Source organism: Varroa jacobsoni, unplaced genomic scaffold, assembly GCF_002532875.2.
Source record: "Varroa jacobsoni isolate VJ856 unplaced genomic scaffold, vjacob_1.0 scaffold_588, whole genome shotgun sequence".
NCBI classification, from domain to species: Eukaryota; Metazoa; Arthropoda; class Arachnida; order Mesostigmata; family Varroidae; genus Varroa; species Varroa jacobsoni.
Genome location: NW_019213490.1, coordinates 153,601 through 171,199, shown reverse-complemented (window position 1 = coordinate 171,199; position 17,599 = coordinate 153,601). Strand labels below are relative to the sequence as shown.

The 17,599-nt window shown below is 43.6% G+C and overlaps 1 protein-coding gene and 1 long non-coding RNA gene across 2 annotated transcripts; one reads left to right on the top strand and one right to left on the bottom strand.

The window, feature by feature from the left end:
- Nucleotides 1–191: 191 nt before the first annotated feature.
- On the bottom strand, nucleotides 192–7,250 carry Su(H) (recombining binding protein suppressor of hairless). Its single transcript, XM_022835390.2, has 3 exons — nucleotides 5,640–7,250; nucleotides 4,895–5,042; nucleotides 192–3,532 (listed from the first exon to the last, which is right to left on the bottom strand). Exons 1-3 carry the CDS (start codon nucleotides 7,248–7,250, stop codon nucleotides 3,345–3,347), a joined length of 1,947 nt encoding a protein of 648 aa, XP_022691125.1. The 3' UTR covers nucleotides 192–3,344.
- Nucleotides 7,251–11,105: 3,855 nt separating this feature from the next.
- On the top strand, nucleotides 11,106–15,692 carry LOC147753294 (uncharacterized). The gene is made up of 2 exons (XR_015311634.1): nucleotides 11,106–11,195; nucleotides 13,158–15,692. It is a non-coding gene; the product is annotated as an uncharacterized LOC147753294 (long non-coding RNA).
- Nucleotides 15,693–17,599: the final 1,907 nt, after the last annotated feature.

The following is a 17,599-nucleotide window of genomic DNA, read 5'->3' as shown; positions in this document are numbered from 1 at the left end:
ATTAGAATTCAATTTAGTATGGCTTTCCTATCATCACTTCTAGGTCCAGCCGTTTATTATCAAGGTACTCCTAAAGAACAATGGTAAGCAGTTACTTTGAAGAATGTGTTTTTGCCATCTCTTACACGCAACCGGGAAAAATGTGTTTGAAAAACAACTAAGTCATATTGATATTTAAAGAAATACACGACTTTTCTCAAAATTAGCTAGTAAATCTAAGAGTTTCCTTTATTATTGTCCTCTCAGCATGTGTCTGTTTGTGTTTTTATAAAAAGGTATCCTTTCATATATAATTGTTTATATATATATTTATAGAAATACACAACGGTTCTCATTGTTTGTTCAAGATCACCACGGACATTATAGTCAACGCCATTCCAACAGGTACAAAATTGCAGCTTCTCGCCGCTTTACGCAATGCTTGCTGTTATTACTTATTCTATAATAATTAAATCTTAATATTAATCTGGTAATTAATTAGTCAATTAATGATTCAACTACTCCCTTGTGAAATATGTACACAAACACAGATAACTATTCATCTGCTATTAATTGGCGACCAATTTCTGCTCTTTGTTTCCGCTCGTTTACCCGCTTCACCGTCAAACACATCATAAATCCAAATAGTATTATTTATATATATTTACAACAATTAAACAGTAATTACCAGAATCACCGGAAGAAAACGTTTCTTCAATCTGAGATAAACCAACTACACGCTGCAAGGTGATTCGCCGTCATTTGCAAACCGATGTTGCCACTTTTGTCTTGCTCAGTTACGTGGACCCGTGGCCTGGCCATCTCTCCAGATGAATCACATCCGTTAGCGAAAGAAAGCAAAACCTGCTCCCATTTGCCCCTAAGCCCATTTTCCTAGCATCGTTTCACGAGCTCATGGCAATCGTCGAGCCTTCACTCATCCCTGGATAAACCTAGCAGATGCGGGGGCTAAATACCGTTGGCTTTTTAAACGCACATGAAGACATTTGTGATTATCCAGAAAATAATTGAGACAACGATCTTCTTGTACGGCGGTGACACCAGTGCTAGTCACTTCTCATATACTCGTATCTCAACCTTGTAGCTGACTTTTTCCTCTAATTCCCTAACTAATAGCGAGACATGTAATTATAAGGGCAATACGTACAACACCAATTGTTTGCTTTTCTCCTCATTATTTTTTGTCGTATATAATAATGTAAATTGATGTGTAGATATATATTTCTTCTCTGTATATATTTATATATAGTTTTATACACCGATTTTGGTCCGTGCTGCTTTTCGAGCTGAAGAGAGATGCGCTTAACTTAACACTGTCAGTCAATTGTTTAAATTATGATAACAATATATTTTCTCTCTCTCGTGTTAGCAATTAAAATCAGAGCGAGATGAGAGCACACGTATTACGATTATATCGGTTTTTCCTTTTCGACACTTTCTGGTTCACTGCTTTTCCAGCTCTTTGCTCTTGCCCATTTGAAACGACCTAATATACTCTACAACCTTTACAGTGAGAACACCGCGTAAATTTCAACCACTGATGCACATTTCCGTATGCGCTCAATTCTATATCTGTTACGACGCCTAAATCACACCTTAGTTTTAGCCTTTATTCGAGGCATGTATACGATTTATGGTGATAAACTTTTTAGGTCACTCGCTTTTACACAGAGTTCATTCGTTCAGACGTGTCTTTTTCCTCTCCGCCCTCGCTCTATCTGTGTTTCACAATTAGAATAAATAGTTTTTTTACCACAACACCGTCCCGTTCGCATACACTGACTGTTACACATAATTATTATGCCATTACGGGTGCACTGTTTTTTCTCTATACTATATACATGGCTCAATTACATTATACAACACAATAGAGACGCATACACGCATCCAAGCGCATTTATGAGTCTGTAAGTATATGTCGACTTGTGATTGTGAAACGCAGTAGAGAATATTGTGCCCTGTGCTTGCCGATGAGGCTTTGCTGTCAACTAATTTCTCTCCCTTTAATACGTTTCTGTCCGATCCGGATTTGAAAAAATCGTACGTCGTCATTAGTGTATCGAAGCAAATAACCCACGTTCACCGGGTGCAAGATGAACAAACAGCTCAATCATTTTCTGATACTATTCTGCAGGATTAATGCTAGATCAGCAATCAAATTGTTGAGGGAGCGGTTCACTCGTCTGTCGCTTACTCGCTAATTAAATAATTAGTACGATCCATTATTCATAGACATTGTGGCCTACTTATCACTGCCGCACCAAACGTCATCATCGCCGTTACAATGAGTATCATGAACGACAAACACGATCATTTTGTGTTATAATAATAATAATCAATACTAATAATTGATAAATAAAAATAAATCTACTTCAATAAGAAAAATATGCGGTCGCGGCGATTTAAACGGAATTCTGCGAAATATCCTTGACTACGTGAGACACCTCGACTAAGCACCGCCGATCGGTGAGCAGTTGGATTGGAATCCCCCGCAAATAGATCTTCAGTCCTTGTCCAGGGCATTGCCAATCCAATGCGCAAAGCTGGTCCGACTCTAATATGATGCGCCCTTTCGCTGATATGATCTTAGCCGCAAAGGTATGAGACAGAGGCTTCGAGTTGTCGTTCTGGGATCGACGTCCGTCGCTAAGCGACCCATGTTCAGTCCATACAGTAGCCTTTTGTTTTTCAAAAACAACGCAGTTCTTGCCCAACAGAGGCATGCACCTCTGAACTTCGCTACTCGGGGCACAACTGTCTTCACATGGCCGGGGCGCATCCTTCATCAATCAACATGGCCTGTAATGAGACACACTAGCATCTTCTTTTTCAACATTAACAATCCCTTTTTATTTAGTGCTTGTTGTTGTGGTCCTCACTGCGCAACATCAAAGCAGCCCTCTGACCCGACCGTGCCGTCAAAGTTCAGCAGTTACTAATAAATGCTTTTTACTCCCGCGAACTTCATGGAGTCTCATTGATTCATTGCTTTGTTATATGTGTTTCGCTTCTTCTTCTTTGTACGAATTGTTTTTTTTACAACATGATGTAGCCCAACCAACAGCAGCCACTTCACAAGCCGTAGCGTGGACAGCTTCACCAAGACTTCAGCTCTTTCAGAAGCTCTCCTTTAAGAGAGATTTTGGTCGCAGGATCCAGATGATTGAATATGGCGATCGCGAGCGCCTTCGTCAGCAGCCTACATTACTTTGAGAACTCTTCAAGGGGGCGTTCTGCTGGAGGGTCGCTCAAATCTCTTAACCTCACATATCTACGACTGGCTTAGTTTTATTTGTTTGTTTCTTGCTATTGTTGCTCCGAGCTTCTGTCGAGTGGCGTCCAACTCACTGCAGATGCATGTAGTGGTTGCTGGCAGTTGTCTGCTGATTCGAGAGCTGTTGCTGAACTTCGTCGGGATGCGGAGAATGAGGGTTGCCCTGGGGCCTGAGAATGTCCTCGACACACGGGTAATGTTGACGGGGTCCGGGTTCGGGCGTATACGTGAACGTTAAACCAGTTGAGTATATGATACCTGCGAACGCAAACACGAACAAAGACGAGCAGACACACGCACGTAAACAGCACTACTCATTAGTAGAGATAAGACGGCATATACGTATGCGCGTGTAAAACCATTTCCGAAACTGCTAAGCTGTATTCATACATAATAATAGTTATAAATAAACTGTTCCCATGTAGTAATATCGAATCTGGCCTACTATAGCTTCTTGCTATTATTATTGATTAGTCTATGAATCATAACCTGTTAAAAGAAACTTAACCGTGGGGAAATCAGAAACTAGACCAAATAATCGGTTTTCAGCCAATCGTCAATGATTGAATTCCAGTTATCAAAACGACCCTTACAAGTATCTATCATCAGTTCCTAGGAATTCATTAGCGTCATAAGCCACTTAAAGCGTAAGACGACTTGAACGTAAGATCTAGCGGTGACCGGCATGCTATTCACTACTTAGTAAAAAGTTGGCATATACGTATATACATATAAAAATTTCTAATTGTTTATTTATACTAGTCTATGAGTCAGTTTCTAGGGATTTGTCACGAACAATGCGCTATTTCGCAGACGGCTTCCCGAACATGTCACGCTGAAAGTAATAGACTCCACAAGACGTTTATAATATAACAATGACACTATCATCTGAATCATTTTAGCTGTTACGGTATTTAATCGCCAATCGCGTCGGCCCTTGACAAATGAAAGACAGATGGATCAATCCAAAAGCACTTAGTTTAATTAGGTCAACATCTCGGGTTATTACACTGAACTAGCTTTTAGGTCAGTGTTTACTGGATTATCATTTTGAGTTAATATATTTAAATACGCTTTTTAACGATGCCTAATTATGTTTGTGAATCTCACCTTTTGCCGAACTTTATTAGGCCTTTCAAATACACTTCAAACTATTTAGCCCAGCTGTATATACGATTCTATATGTTCCTTACGTTAGCTACGAACTTGAACATACGAGAGCCCCGTATCAAATTTTCCCTGTTACTTCTGTATAGACATATAAATAAACGTTGGCCCAACATATCTCTTTATTTTGGGAGAAACTCAAACGGATAAAAAAATAAAGGTTATTTTTTTATCCATGAAACACTTGCGATTTCGTCAAAGGAAATTATAATAACATAAATGTACCTGGAATAGTAAAAAAATGCAGATAAACCAAGCTACATATGTATGTCTTATTTCTGCCTTTTACAACACAGCTTTTACTGGGCGACCGGCCACAATTCTGGTGTTGAACCACGGCCACTCGAAGCGCGAAGACACTGGCCTTGCTAAGATAAAGAGTATAATGACAATGTCGAAGAGAACTGAACACTAAAATTGCATTGGCGTCTGCTGCTTAATGAAATTACTTACCATCAGACCTTACGAGGCTCACGGGCACATGTGTCGGCTGCCGGACCCATTGCCACCCCTCTCGGAACGCTGAAATGTCAGGTACCACGCAAAGCATCGCTTCTTGACAACGATACATCGTCTCAGCTTCCACGTCGCCGAACCACACCTGCAGGACCATGTAGAAAGAACAATAACCGTCATTATGAAACACAATGGGAAAATAATAGGTCGACAAAGAAAAGTTCACAACAAAAAAAAAAGGTAGAACAAAATATGTTAGGAATTGAAGTTAGTTAGGAGATTACTCGTTTTTAGGGTGTCTTCAGTTAGAGACGCAATAAGCATATTTACTGAGAAGCGCATACAGAAAACAAGTTAGTAAATCCATGCGTATTGTATTTCATTGCATAATTCTTGAGCTGGATAATTAAGCTTGGGTTTCTCGGGGCTCTGACGCGAAATAGAAATGTTTGTTGAAGAGAAGTGTCCAAACATATACGAATATATGAAATACAATGCAGTTTAACGCCAATAATCTATAGGCAATAAGACGTCATTCGAAATATATAAGCGCATAGTTGGAAGCCTTCAACACCTCCAGTATGCTACGCTCAATACAATCAATATATAAACGTTGAACTAGCAAAACTATTTTAAATGTGTCACAACGTCGCTGGCCATAGAAGCAACAAAAAAAAACGCTTAAGTTTGCATTGGCAATCCCTTCTGATCATAAGCAAACTCTAAGGTATCCTGCACTCACCCTGAGATCTGGCGTAAGATTTTCGCCGGTCAGCTCGAGCATGGCGACATCCCCACCACCGTTGAGGTGCAACGAAGTGACAACGGGTACCGGTGTGACCGGACTTCTCACCGGGCCCATTCCCTCGAAGAACGTGTACTCAGCCTTGTCGGTCGAAATGATTGTCCAGGCGGCCCCGTCGTTAATCATCTCCTTATTGGGCTCCTTCGGACAGGGCGTCGCCTGAAACTGGATGATTTTCTCCTGCGACAAACAGAGGTACATCCTTTCAGTGTCCTTCATGTAAAAGGCGCACTTGTGCAACTGCGACACCGGGTCGTCAGCGTCAAGCAGCGCGGTCTGTTTGTCAACCTTACGAATGATTAGACGTGGCAACGCCATGCCTGTCACCGAACAGACCAACTTCACCGTCGACCCGTAATGGATGTACCCGTCGCGCACGGTGAACTCTTCACTTTCGCTTTCGTCGTCGTCGAGTAAGTGAATTGTAAACGCGCCCCACTGTGTCGATGACGCATGGAAGTTTCCATTCTCAACGTGCAGATAGCGTGTCGATACGGTCTGCGAGCGTAACCGATTAAACAACGCCACCCTCGTACCTGACGCAATGCACAGATCGGCGTTCTTCAAGGACTGCTTCTTCTTTGACGGTTTCGAAATGACCTTGATCCGTTTTGAATGGAAAACGCCGAGGTCCTCGCCGTTTCCATAAAACATCTTCACCGACAGCATGAAGTGCTTCCGTTTGTCGGAGTCGGAAATGAAGAGCGTCTTGGCTGCACAATAGTTCTTGCCGTTGAAGTCGAGCTGTTGCATGTCTTGCTCCGAATTGCCGATACCGATAAACGCACACAATTGGGAGGCCTGATGGGCTGCCTCGGTGTTCTCACCGTACTCCCGCAGTATTTGCTCCTGTTTCCGTTGCCATCCGTCGCCGAACAAGTAGATGCATGGAGGTGGACAGAAGAAGCGCTTCTCGTTACCGTAAGACTTTTGCGCTACCTTCGCATGCAAGATAACTAACACCATGTCTCCACGCTCGCGAAGGTACCGTGCCATTGCCTCTCGAGTCAATGGTTGCTCCTTGCGACGCGCCAGCGCGCTCACAGGTGGGCTGGGTAGTGGCGAAGGCGGCAGGTGTCCGCCAGCCAATTTCGGTGCCGCTAATAGATGCTGTTTGTGGTTAAGACTGTTGTCCTTGTTTGAGCCAGCTAGACTCCCGATCATCATGGGAGCTTCATCGGGATGGCCTGGTGGAGGCCCATGATGGCCTTTGTAGTGAGAAGGTTGCATTGGTGAATGGGCACCAGGAAAGTAGGGGTGACTGCGGTGGGCAGCGCTCATGTCGAGCGGTTTGCGGTCAGGCCCGGCGTATGAGTCGCCAAGCAGTGCTATGTGATGATCTCGAGGGGTCCCCGGATAACCTAAAGGGCTTCCGGGGGGCGGGTGACCAGCCAGACTTGTGCTCGCCATCGTGTACGCAGTAAAGGCCGTCGCCGAGGGGTCATAGTTATTGTTTTGTAATGACACTGGTGCGTGCTGGCCATAGGTGGCTGCATAGGGTGCATCCTCGGTCAAATGATGTTGATGATTATTATAGATGTCGTTCATTGCGCCGACAGGCGGACCTCTGCCAAGGGTGGCCGAAATCGTTTCCGGCCAAAATTGCTTGGATATCGAACTATTTCACGGACAGCCAGGGGACCAAGGCCCCGAGCTCCGCGATACAAATTTCCGCCACGTTCGCGACAACTCGAGGTCGAGCTCAATTTTACCTAACGTCAGACAATGGCGGGTAGAGTCTAACTTACTGTTGCTTTACTCCACCTAATCAGCGGCCAGGGTAAATCTTCGCAGTTGACTCCTCGAGCGAACCCGTCAGCATCCGGATAACACGGTACGTCTTTCATTCGCGCCACTAGATGTTTTGATACTGTCGTGTATTCACTGTTGAACGTTAACACTCACTACATAACCATCACTGACCCTAGCCAAAGACTTGGCTCCGCACTCAGTTCATACTCCCGCACCACTTAAGTACGTTAACACGGTCTGCACTTTTGTTGTTGCTGGCACAATAGTTTCGGTAACAAAGTATATAGGCTAGCTGGTGTTACTTTCGGTTAATAGTCGAGCTCTTAGACAATTCAAACATATCGGTGGAAAGGTGGGCTTCGAATTAAACTGATTATGCCGAAATGCAAAAAGCAATGGAAAGCGGGGAACAGGGGATTGCTGTGAGTTTTTCTCTAATCGCTCACTTGACCCTTTGGTAGCTTCAGAGGCTAACACACAGTCACACAGGGTGAAGAGGATCGGATAGATCTCTACACAAATCGGCACTACTACACATAATTGTACTTCGCTAACTTTTTTCTTTTAAATCAAACGCGAAAAATGTTCTTTCTGTTTAAATGATTTACTACAACGGCCGTCACCCTCATCGTTTTTATGTACTTTCGTTTGTGTGTATTTTTTGTTTCAATTGTTCTTTTTTTTTTTGATGTCTTTCTTTTCCTTGAAAGTGTCAATTCGTGTGTCGCTCAATACTTTTTGTTGTTGAGTAGTTGCCGTTGTCCATACTTCGATTGGCTTTCAAGGGAAATAAGTTGATAAGTTGAGTAATTGAAGTTTAACAGAAATTATTGCTGCTGATCAGAATTCAAGTTACTGCACAAATTCACTAACGGTGCTTTTAGAGGAGTTCCGAGATCTATGGGGAACCTTTGTTGATTGTCGTTACTGCCTGCTGCCGCAGTTGTTACCTCATGTAGCTGCCTGTGTGCTGGCAGCCTGCTTGATCTCCTTAGAGATGTGTTAGTCCTGCTGCTGCGTTTCGTGTGTGCTCTTTGTTGGTGCGATATGATGAGATAGTGGTCTTCTTTGCTTTTTTTTTCCTTACTTTTTACCACCACAACCAGCAGCATCACCTTTTTGACCAAAACATAAACAAAGCGCTTGTTCGTTTCCCTATGACTGCTGCTGCTGCTGGTCCGTTGTTCTACTGTTGCTGTGTTACAGCGACTCTCATTTGTCCTAGCATGAAGTAAACATACGAAACAAACAAGGCGCAGAGCCTGCGGCGCTGTTGCGGTTCGCACAAACAACGCAGGCTACCTTGTTTCTTCTTCGTCGTCGTCGTGGTTTTTCACAGCAGCTACAATATCAGCGAATGGCAGAACACAGAGATCAACAACAACAACAATAACAACAACAATTTAGAAAAGTACTACCGTAATTTAGCCACTGTACACCAAAGGAATGAGGGACGGCAAACCGCCTCTGGACACTCGTACTACGAGAGGGAACACGGCGTTCATTGCAACAGCACCAGCGGCTGTGGTGAAGATCAGCCACGCGAAGTAGCACACACAACTTCGAAATTAGACACAGGCTTATTCGCTCGAACGGAGCCTTCTCTCTTTCTCTCTCTATCTCTTTGAGATGAACCAGACGACCACGGGCGAGAAACTATAACGTATATATAATACAACGAAGACGACAATTGCTCCTCAATCGAACGTTAGATAATAGCCAGTAGCGGTCGGTTATGTCCGTCGACTTAATTTCGATGGCTGCTGTTCACTCCGACACACCGACAACTCAATAATACCAGACACGGACGTTCGGTTCCAATTTGAAAGGTGTCGCTCTAATTAGTTGTACTACTACTACTACTATTACTGGTTTGCCAGCGGCACCGTTTGTAAGCATGCTAGCAGACTGGTGCTATTATAGGTTAAAAACGCAATACGCACTCACGCTTGCCGGAGAACGATTGGCTCAGCTCCACGCACCCAGTGATCGTAAAACGCTTTGCGACAGCTGACGGCTAGTGTTTCATAACCGCTCTACTTGGTTGAATTTGCCGCCGTTCTAATAGTCCAGTTGTGTGGTACGTTATTGTCTGTCAATTAGTGCATGTGATGTCGTTCCCTGTTGCTACTCGCCACACACAATCACGCTATATACTGCTTGTTGCTGCGGTAGCAGACGAAAATACTGTAGAGCGGACAGTCCAGCTTGATGAGAGTAGCGCGGACTGTTCAACACAGGCGCGGTCGGCCGGGAGGCGCGATGAACAATATCACAGGAGTTTGCACTGTATCTCCGCAACAGTAGAAGTAGGCAGGGCGGTTCAGACAGGATCGGCATCGATGCTTATTGTTCAAATCCGTCCAAACTCCCTCTGTCAGTTGGTAACGTTTTAGTGAAAGATCAACATACAATGATCGTCATTGGATAGATTCTCGTTACTTTTAACGTATCTCCGCAACGTTCAGCACGCGTCGTAGTGGCACCGTGGACGGTTTTTCGTTTCAGCTTTGCTATGTGCCTGCGTATTCGCTAGTGTGCCTGCTCAACTCGTGGTAAAACCAAGTTAATGCGTTCAGTGCGCACTCCTGCGACGGGTTTGTACTCCGGATGCAGCGCAGATGGCCTACGGAGGAGCACCGGTACTGCCGAGTCCCTGTTGCACGGCAAGCACAAGCAGAAGGAAGCAGCTAGCTTGCTAGTCTCACTACGACTGTTCGCGAAAAGGCAGCAGCAGCAGCAGCAGCAGCAGCAGCAGCAGTAGCAGCAGCAGCAGCAGCAGCAGCAGCAGTAGCAGTAGCAGCAGCAGCAGTGGTAGTAGTAGTAGTAAGAGCGTTTGCTGTTGCTTCTTCTGTTGCCACTGCTCAGCGACGGTGGACGACAACGAATGGACCGACGTCACGGTCGAACCGACATGAACGAAAAAACAGCGAGCTGAGGAGCTACTGGCCAATGGCTTGGCTCCCCGTTCAGTTCTCCTGGTCCGTCCGAAATGTCGGCACAAAATGATAGCGTGGGAAAAAGGCCAGCTTTATGTGTGAGAAAGGCCTGGAGCCAACGCAGCCGGTTCGGAGTGGCGGACAGGCTCCGCCCATTCGTGCCCTCCCTTGTCGAACTAGCGCGGCAAATTTTGAATCCACGGGAGCCACGTACCTAACCGCGTGACGAACGGACGATGATCGAATAATCTGACGGCCGGCAAGCGGCATCAGGCTGGACTGAAGGAACTTAGATAAGCAAGAGTGAGAAGCAACGGCAGCACGAAAATCTCTTTACTGGGCCAGTGGCGGCTAAATGTAGTAGTCGTAAAGTTAGTTAGCAACATTGAGACGGTCGGGCTGAGTCAACTAGGTCGTCTGTTGTTCGCAGCGGATACAACATCGCATATTAATAAATGATGATATTATAGCTCGAGCAAAAAGTAAGGCCGGTCAGTGAGGAAGATAAGTTAAAAAATTACCGTAGGTAGAGGAACGGTTAGATTTCCTGCGTCGTTGTCCAGTTAGCCAAAGTCCTGAACTGGACCAGAAGTGGCTTGGAGCACTGCGAACTTAACGGAAAGAGTGCTTAACAGAGTCAAATTGAGAAATCTATAAATGTGAGAACGAAAAAGGTCTGAAGAAGTAATTTGAGTTTACCGGTGACGGGCCATCCGAGCTATTTCGTCTGATTTCAAGTCATGTCACCTGGGAGAAACGGAAGCGCGAGGAATTTCTTCATTTCATCGTAAGCCAACAGCAGGTACACTCTGAGGAGAACAGGCAAATTTAAACAGCAGTAGCAGCATTCAACAAAGCTGGCTGCGTATTAATAGAAGATTAAAGATTAGCAGTGGAAAAATGACAACGTGAGCATCGTATCTCATTTAATGCCGACACAAATCCAGTAACAAGCAGTCATTGGGAAGGGCTTCAGAAATACTCAGACTAGGGTCATGGCTGGTAATTCTGAGACATCCTTTGGATCGGATGAAGTTGACGTCTGCTTAGTTTAGATCATTTTCTGAACTTATGCTTAATAACTTAGGTACCGTGTGCAAAACGCGAAAAATACCTAGTTCCATTCAATTTACGGAAAACTCAAAAAGACCTGGCAGAACGTCTGCGTAAAGAGCTCCGACGATAAAAACCGCGATTTAATGAATGACTATCGTTACTATGAAACGCGAAATCTTACTAGATATGACGTTTGACAGTGAACAGCTACTGAAGCTTGCATTTGAATGCCTTATTTGCAGGTGAAAATATTATGAGAAAAAGTAGTACATCAAATAGTATCTATGTAAACTAGAAAGAGGTCTCTTCGGCCTCGCTATAGCAAGCAATGAGATCTCCAATACGAAATTACGATAGAATATCACGTGCACGTGCTTTTATCTCGAGTAGATGATATGCTTTCTTCTATGTAATACCGTTCGCTTATACAAACCTTCTTATAAAATACGTCTTGGTTGTACCAAGAGACATTTGGCTATTAAGAGTAAATGTAACAGTTGAACTTAGAGAAGCAAGTTTTTTTTTCTTGTGTACTTAGTTACCATTAAGTTCCCTGTAAATTGAAACGAAATCAAGGCAATCGATCAATATTTTTTCACGAGTCATAATACTAAAAATGTTGATTAGAGGTAACTTCTACTTACGCTGTAAATTCGCGAAACGAGGAAAACGGGGCGTGACTCGTTCATTCAAATTCAATCCCGACCAAATCGACCACACGGCACAGTGGCAATGGTTGACAAATGTCAATAATAGCGGCATCCAATTGTAGGGTTTCCCTAGATTAGCCAGACAATGAAGAGTTTTACACTTCTGCATGTTCAACGCTGAGTGCTGACACTGATCCCCCCGAGTTGTTTTCGTTTTAGCTTCGGCCAGCCAAAAACTGCTAAGAATAAGCCGTGTTTTGGTCTTTGGTAATTTGCGTGGAGAGACCAGCTCGATTGCAAGTCACCAGCAGCCTCTGACCGTGAGAACGCCACCACAACGACAAGCTACAGCGTCGCGTAGCTTGATGACGCGGCTCAATTGTTTAAGAAGGAGCCAGCGAATAGGCAGAGTTACGACGTCGTTAGGCTGCAAAGTTGGCAAAGAGTAACGTATATAGTACCGAAGTGGTAAAATGCAAAGTATAAAATATCAATTACTGTGGACGATAGATGGTCCCCAGGTTTCCTCTATTCCTCTAGCTAAGGAATAGCTAGCTAACATGATCCTACCCAAAAATATAATCACTAATAATATTCACTGTATTAAATCCTCGTATTTCTCCACTCGGGACTTTGAATTCATGCACATCTATCACATAATGGCATGCACATTTCAAGGATGCTTGCTCCATGTTGACGATGAATTTCCAATTAATGATTGGCCTTTTAAGGTATATATGTACACTAACTGCAGATAACATTTCGGTAGCGACAAAACAACCGTCTGAAAGTAAGAACCGCTAATTCTGCTTATAAAATTATTTCAGACTTATCTCGCCTGCGCAGGATGGGCGGAGACGTTAGGATTATTTACTTCTATTATTTGGCTAAAGAAAAAAAAGCTCTAAAAGTCTTGAATACTTTTGCTGTTTTGTATATAAGCAAGTAGTTAATTATTGACATCGTTTTATCCACTGCGACACGAAAGCGGGAAAGGTTTACTAACGGCTTGTCTTTGCGGTAATGTCTTATATTTGCTATTTTTCTTCTATTTACAGGTAAGTACGGTACCGTGCAGAAGAAAATTTCAGCTACATCCACGACTACGCGTCGTCTTCAAAGGTACCAGCGAGCTATCGTAATATATCAGTAACGTAGCATAACCAATAATGATCTGTCTTTTGTATGAAGTATTCACTTCGTTGTTGATCAACTGGAGATATTCACCGCAGACCTGACCGCTGCTCAGCACGTCATTTCCTGTTGTGCCATGGGATACATGACTTCTCCTTCGGGATTACTACAGTGTTTTGTTTCACAATATTAGCGCAATATGTCTTGGTCTTCACGTTAGCAACCTTAGCCTCTTCTTTATTAGTCCGTATATTCGAACATGAGCCGTTACCTTTCTGGTCCATATTACAGTAACTTTATTAGTTCAGTTGACAAGTTGCATGCCACCAAGACTGAACCCTGTTTGTTTTTTCGTTCGTCATCCGCATTATAACTAACCTCAAGATACACCGTTGCGCCGTGTGTATATTCAACCCTATTATTTCTTTCTACACTCGGGGTCTTAACTCCTAGCTGCCGAAATCCTTTCGATCGGTTCTCAGATGAAGAGTAATATCTATTTTCATTTGTACAGCTTCTGTGCTACTGCTACAACAAAACGTATATGCGTAAACCAATGGTCACAAAGTCATCTACCTCCTTCTTGCGTCCTTCTACAGCTTTACCTTTGTTCTTTTTTCTCATTGGTAATCGACCTATGCGTTTCTCTATACAAGCTTACTGATTGGCCTGTGCTCTTCGTCTTATTTATCTACTACTAAGGAGATAATTCTTCATTTTTATCATTGGGAAGCGCTCGGCGAAACGACGGTCAAGGATTCGACGACTGGCGTCCGACAGGGAGAGATGATGAGTGATGAGTGTTCTGAAGAATTCGTCTGCAAAAGTCCTCTTCTCGCGAAAAATAGAAAGAGCTCTGTCGTTGGTCCTCTCCTACTTACCTCTTTCCCGAGCCTCTTACAGTATTTGTGGTTTCTTCCTAAACTTCAAAAGCTACTCGATCCAGTTGCCTTTTTTCAGGCCGCTGATTGCCTTTCTCTTGACCCCTTCTGTATTCATCTTTGCAGTCTTCTTTTCAAAGATCTTCTTCGACGTTTGACTATGTTACTTTTCTGGTCGCCTTGCTCAGACGTTTTTATCCGTTCCCCGTGCTTTTTCTCCTTCTCATGCGCCTCGTCTCTCCGTGGAATGACCGAAACTGCTCTCTATCAAATCTTTTATGCTTGCCGAGTTAGCGAGGCCTTGCTCCATCGCCAATAGAATTGTTCAGGACCGTCTAACAGGCTCTCAGTGTAGTATGTAAAGCATAAATGGACCCGGAGCCAGGACAACCATCGTTGTCTTTTTCTTTCTTCCTCTTGGTTACTCTCAGTTGTATCGAATCACACCAACATCAGCCTCTTCAAGAGGCTAAAGGAGGGCTGGTTGCTGTCTGAGCCTTCTCAGAGTGCAGCCTGCAGGACAGGAAGACTATGCAACCATTGCTTGTACCCGAAGCGCACCCCAGCAGTCTGTATGCGTCCTTTCTTGGAACGTTGGGAACTTCTCCAGATGTCAGTTCTCTTTACCACTCTTCTTGCTTCCTCCCATCGCAAAACTCTCCCTGACTATTCTCCCTGCCTCAGCGGAACATGACTCAATGTCCCGTTCTGGGTGGAACTCTTAGCCCAAGTGACACCATCTCAACACCATCTGCCCGCCACTATTATCAATGCTGAGCCGGCAAGGCTAGGCACGGGGCCGCGTGGAGCACAGCATGAAAGAACGGGAAAAAGACGACTCGGGGACCCTCTTACTAAGGCTAAGCAGTTAAACACTTTTGTCAAGGGTCACTCCATCGTTGGATGAGCGACACAGAACCAATATACACGTCCTCCGACCCACATGTATGTATTACGTGTGTCCAGATACGTTCATAAACATACGTCACTGCATCTCCCCGAACCTCTCTGGCCCATGGATCTGGCTTTCGCCATTCACGCATATCCGTCCAAAATTTAGCGTGTAAGCGGTCATGCTGGCCAATAGAAGTCTCCGTTTCGTAAAAAGAAGATCGGTAACAGCGACGGCTGTCATCTAACCAACCGGTGTTCTATAAATTAGCATATTAAGCTCGTCGTGGTATCAAAGAGGGTAAAATGACTGCACCAGGATATACACGAAATTCTGCATGACCAAATGATCTCCTCTGCTATCTTGGGTACGTGCTATGTTACCATTTGTTTATATGCAACTGTTTTGTGAAAGTGACATTACTCAACCTAGGTAGAAAATGATTACCACATAGGCAGTGTGAAACATATCATTAGGGAAATATATTACTCATATTTACATCAATGAAGTAATATGCTAGGTGATAATAAAAAAATTGATCAAGACTTGGTTTCCGGTGTACAGAGAGTAAGGTTTATACGAAATGAATAGTTGCGAATTTTACGGCACATATAAATATAATTTATGTATCAATTACGTGGTAATGTAAATTTATTTTCAATAACATTTCTACCCATTGTTAAAAATAGACGCTTGTCTTTTTTGTTTAGCCATCGAGTGACAACGATGTTTCTTATACTGTTATGCACAATTGTATAACGTCAAAGAGCAGTTGATCGTATAGTGCCGTTCAGGGTAAATTACAAGTTAAAACACTGCATTTACTAAGATTCTCCAATGGCACGACACAGAAGCTTCGGCTCCAAGAAACGATTACTCTACCGTCATCCAGAACAACCGCAATTAGTATTACAATAGATAAAAACTATTCTTTCTTGCTAAATGTACACTGTGCTAGAGCTCCGAAACAACAAATATATACAACAGAAAATATTTCCATCGATACTTGAGCACTATAATGAACACCCACACAGGACAACACATCGAAGAGGTAGAGTGGTGTGAGGTTGCCATGTGCTTCATTGTAGGTAGCGGCTACGTTCTCCGTATGGTAGCTATTGCTAATATTGTAGCATTCGCGCTACAGAAGGCTTACCTTCAAAGTCCGCCGCTCTCACTTGAACGCTAACAGGCATAGAATATGGCCATTAATGTGTCTTCCTCCGAAGGCCGCTACTGATGCGGAGTCGAAGCCTAGTCATCTATAATGATAGCTAAGAGAGCTGTCAATGTACCACAACGAGCGGCTTCAAGGTATTGCTGAAGTGAGGCGAATGTAATAGTCTATATCTTATAGCTGATGTCCTGAGGTGGGAAACCCCTCTAAAGCGGAGTTCTAGGTTACCATTGTCGGCTAAACTCTTCTCGATCCGGTTTTATCGAATGGCTATATAGTCTGAGCGCGACCGCCCACCTTACTTTGGAGACATTAATGTAAATATGTACTGTATTATGGTAAAGAGGAAACCCTTCAGAATGATTGAATAAAAATACATTTCTCTTCATTGTTGCATAAATACTTCGTTTGGCCTGCGAGTAGGTAGTGCAAAGGTACGTGCCAGAAGGACTGCCATAGAAAACTCTGATAGGAAAGTTAAAGTAATATATATATATATATATATATATATATTTGATGATGAGTGCGTTCAACATCCTTTAAAATCCACTATCATCTAGTGCTGGTTACCACCATAAATTGGTTAATGTTTTACTAATATTTTTCTCGCGCACGCAGCAACTGATATCATTGAAGGATTAATAAAACAACGTTATTTCACCAAATTGCGTCCAGACTCAATGGATGAGTCTGGACATTTCCCACGCTTCAATAATCTTTAACGTTTGTCGGGTTAACGTCTGGTCATTAGTGAATAGCTCAGCATCGACAGTCTTGTACGTCTTTGTGATTCAAATTTTTCGCCACCCAAATATTATTCTTTCTTTAAATCTAATTCATCCCCCGGGTCACAACTCTGAGGTGCTCGCGACGTTCCGAAGATCCCTCACCTCTCGCTGACGATCTGGCGGCTACGTCTTATTATATCTACAGCAATGTCTGGATGAACTGGATTCTTCAATCGTCGACAGGCCGCAGCTTCTCGTTTGCCGACACACAGTTTAGCAGAGGCATCCTCGTGAGCTCTCCCCATTGTTTTAAGTGAACTGCTTTCTCCGCGAAGCGATCAAGACAAGTCGCGGCCGGCGACCCAACATTTGTTGTTCCTGCCGCAGTATCATCTATAGACGGACTGATTGGCTGAACACTGTTGTTGACACATCGAAACAGTGCGGCCTACTGAGAGTAACGTAAACGATATTCGTACAAGCGATTTATCCTTGTGCGTGCATGGAACGTTGACATGTCGTCATCGGTGGAGAAGATGAGGTAAGTTATCTACATACAGCACTAAACTTCAGCATCAATAGCGGTCCAAGCAGCTGTTGCTTGAGCTAATCAGACAAACGCACACGTTTGACGAATGGCATTTAGCGTTAGTCAAGCTCATTTATTCAGTTATTTGAAGTCAGCCAG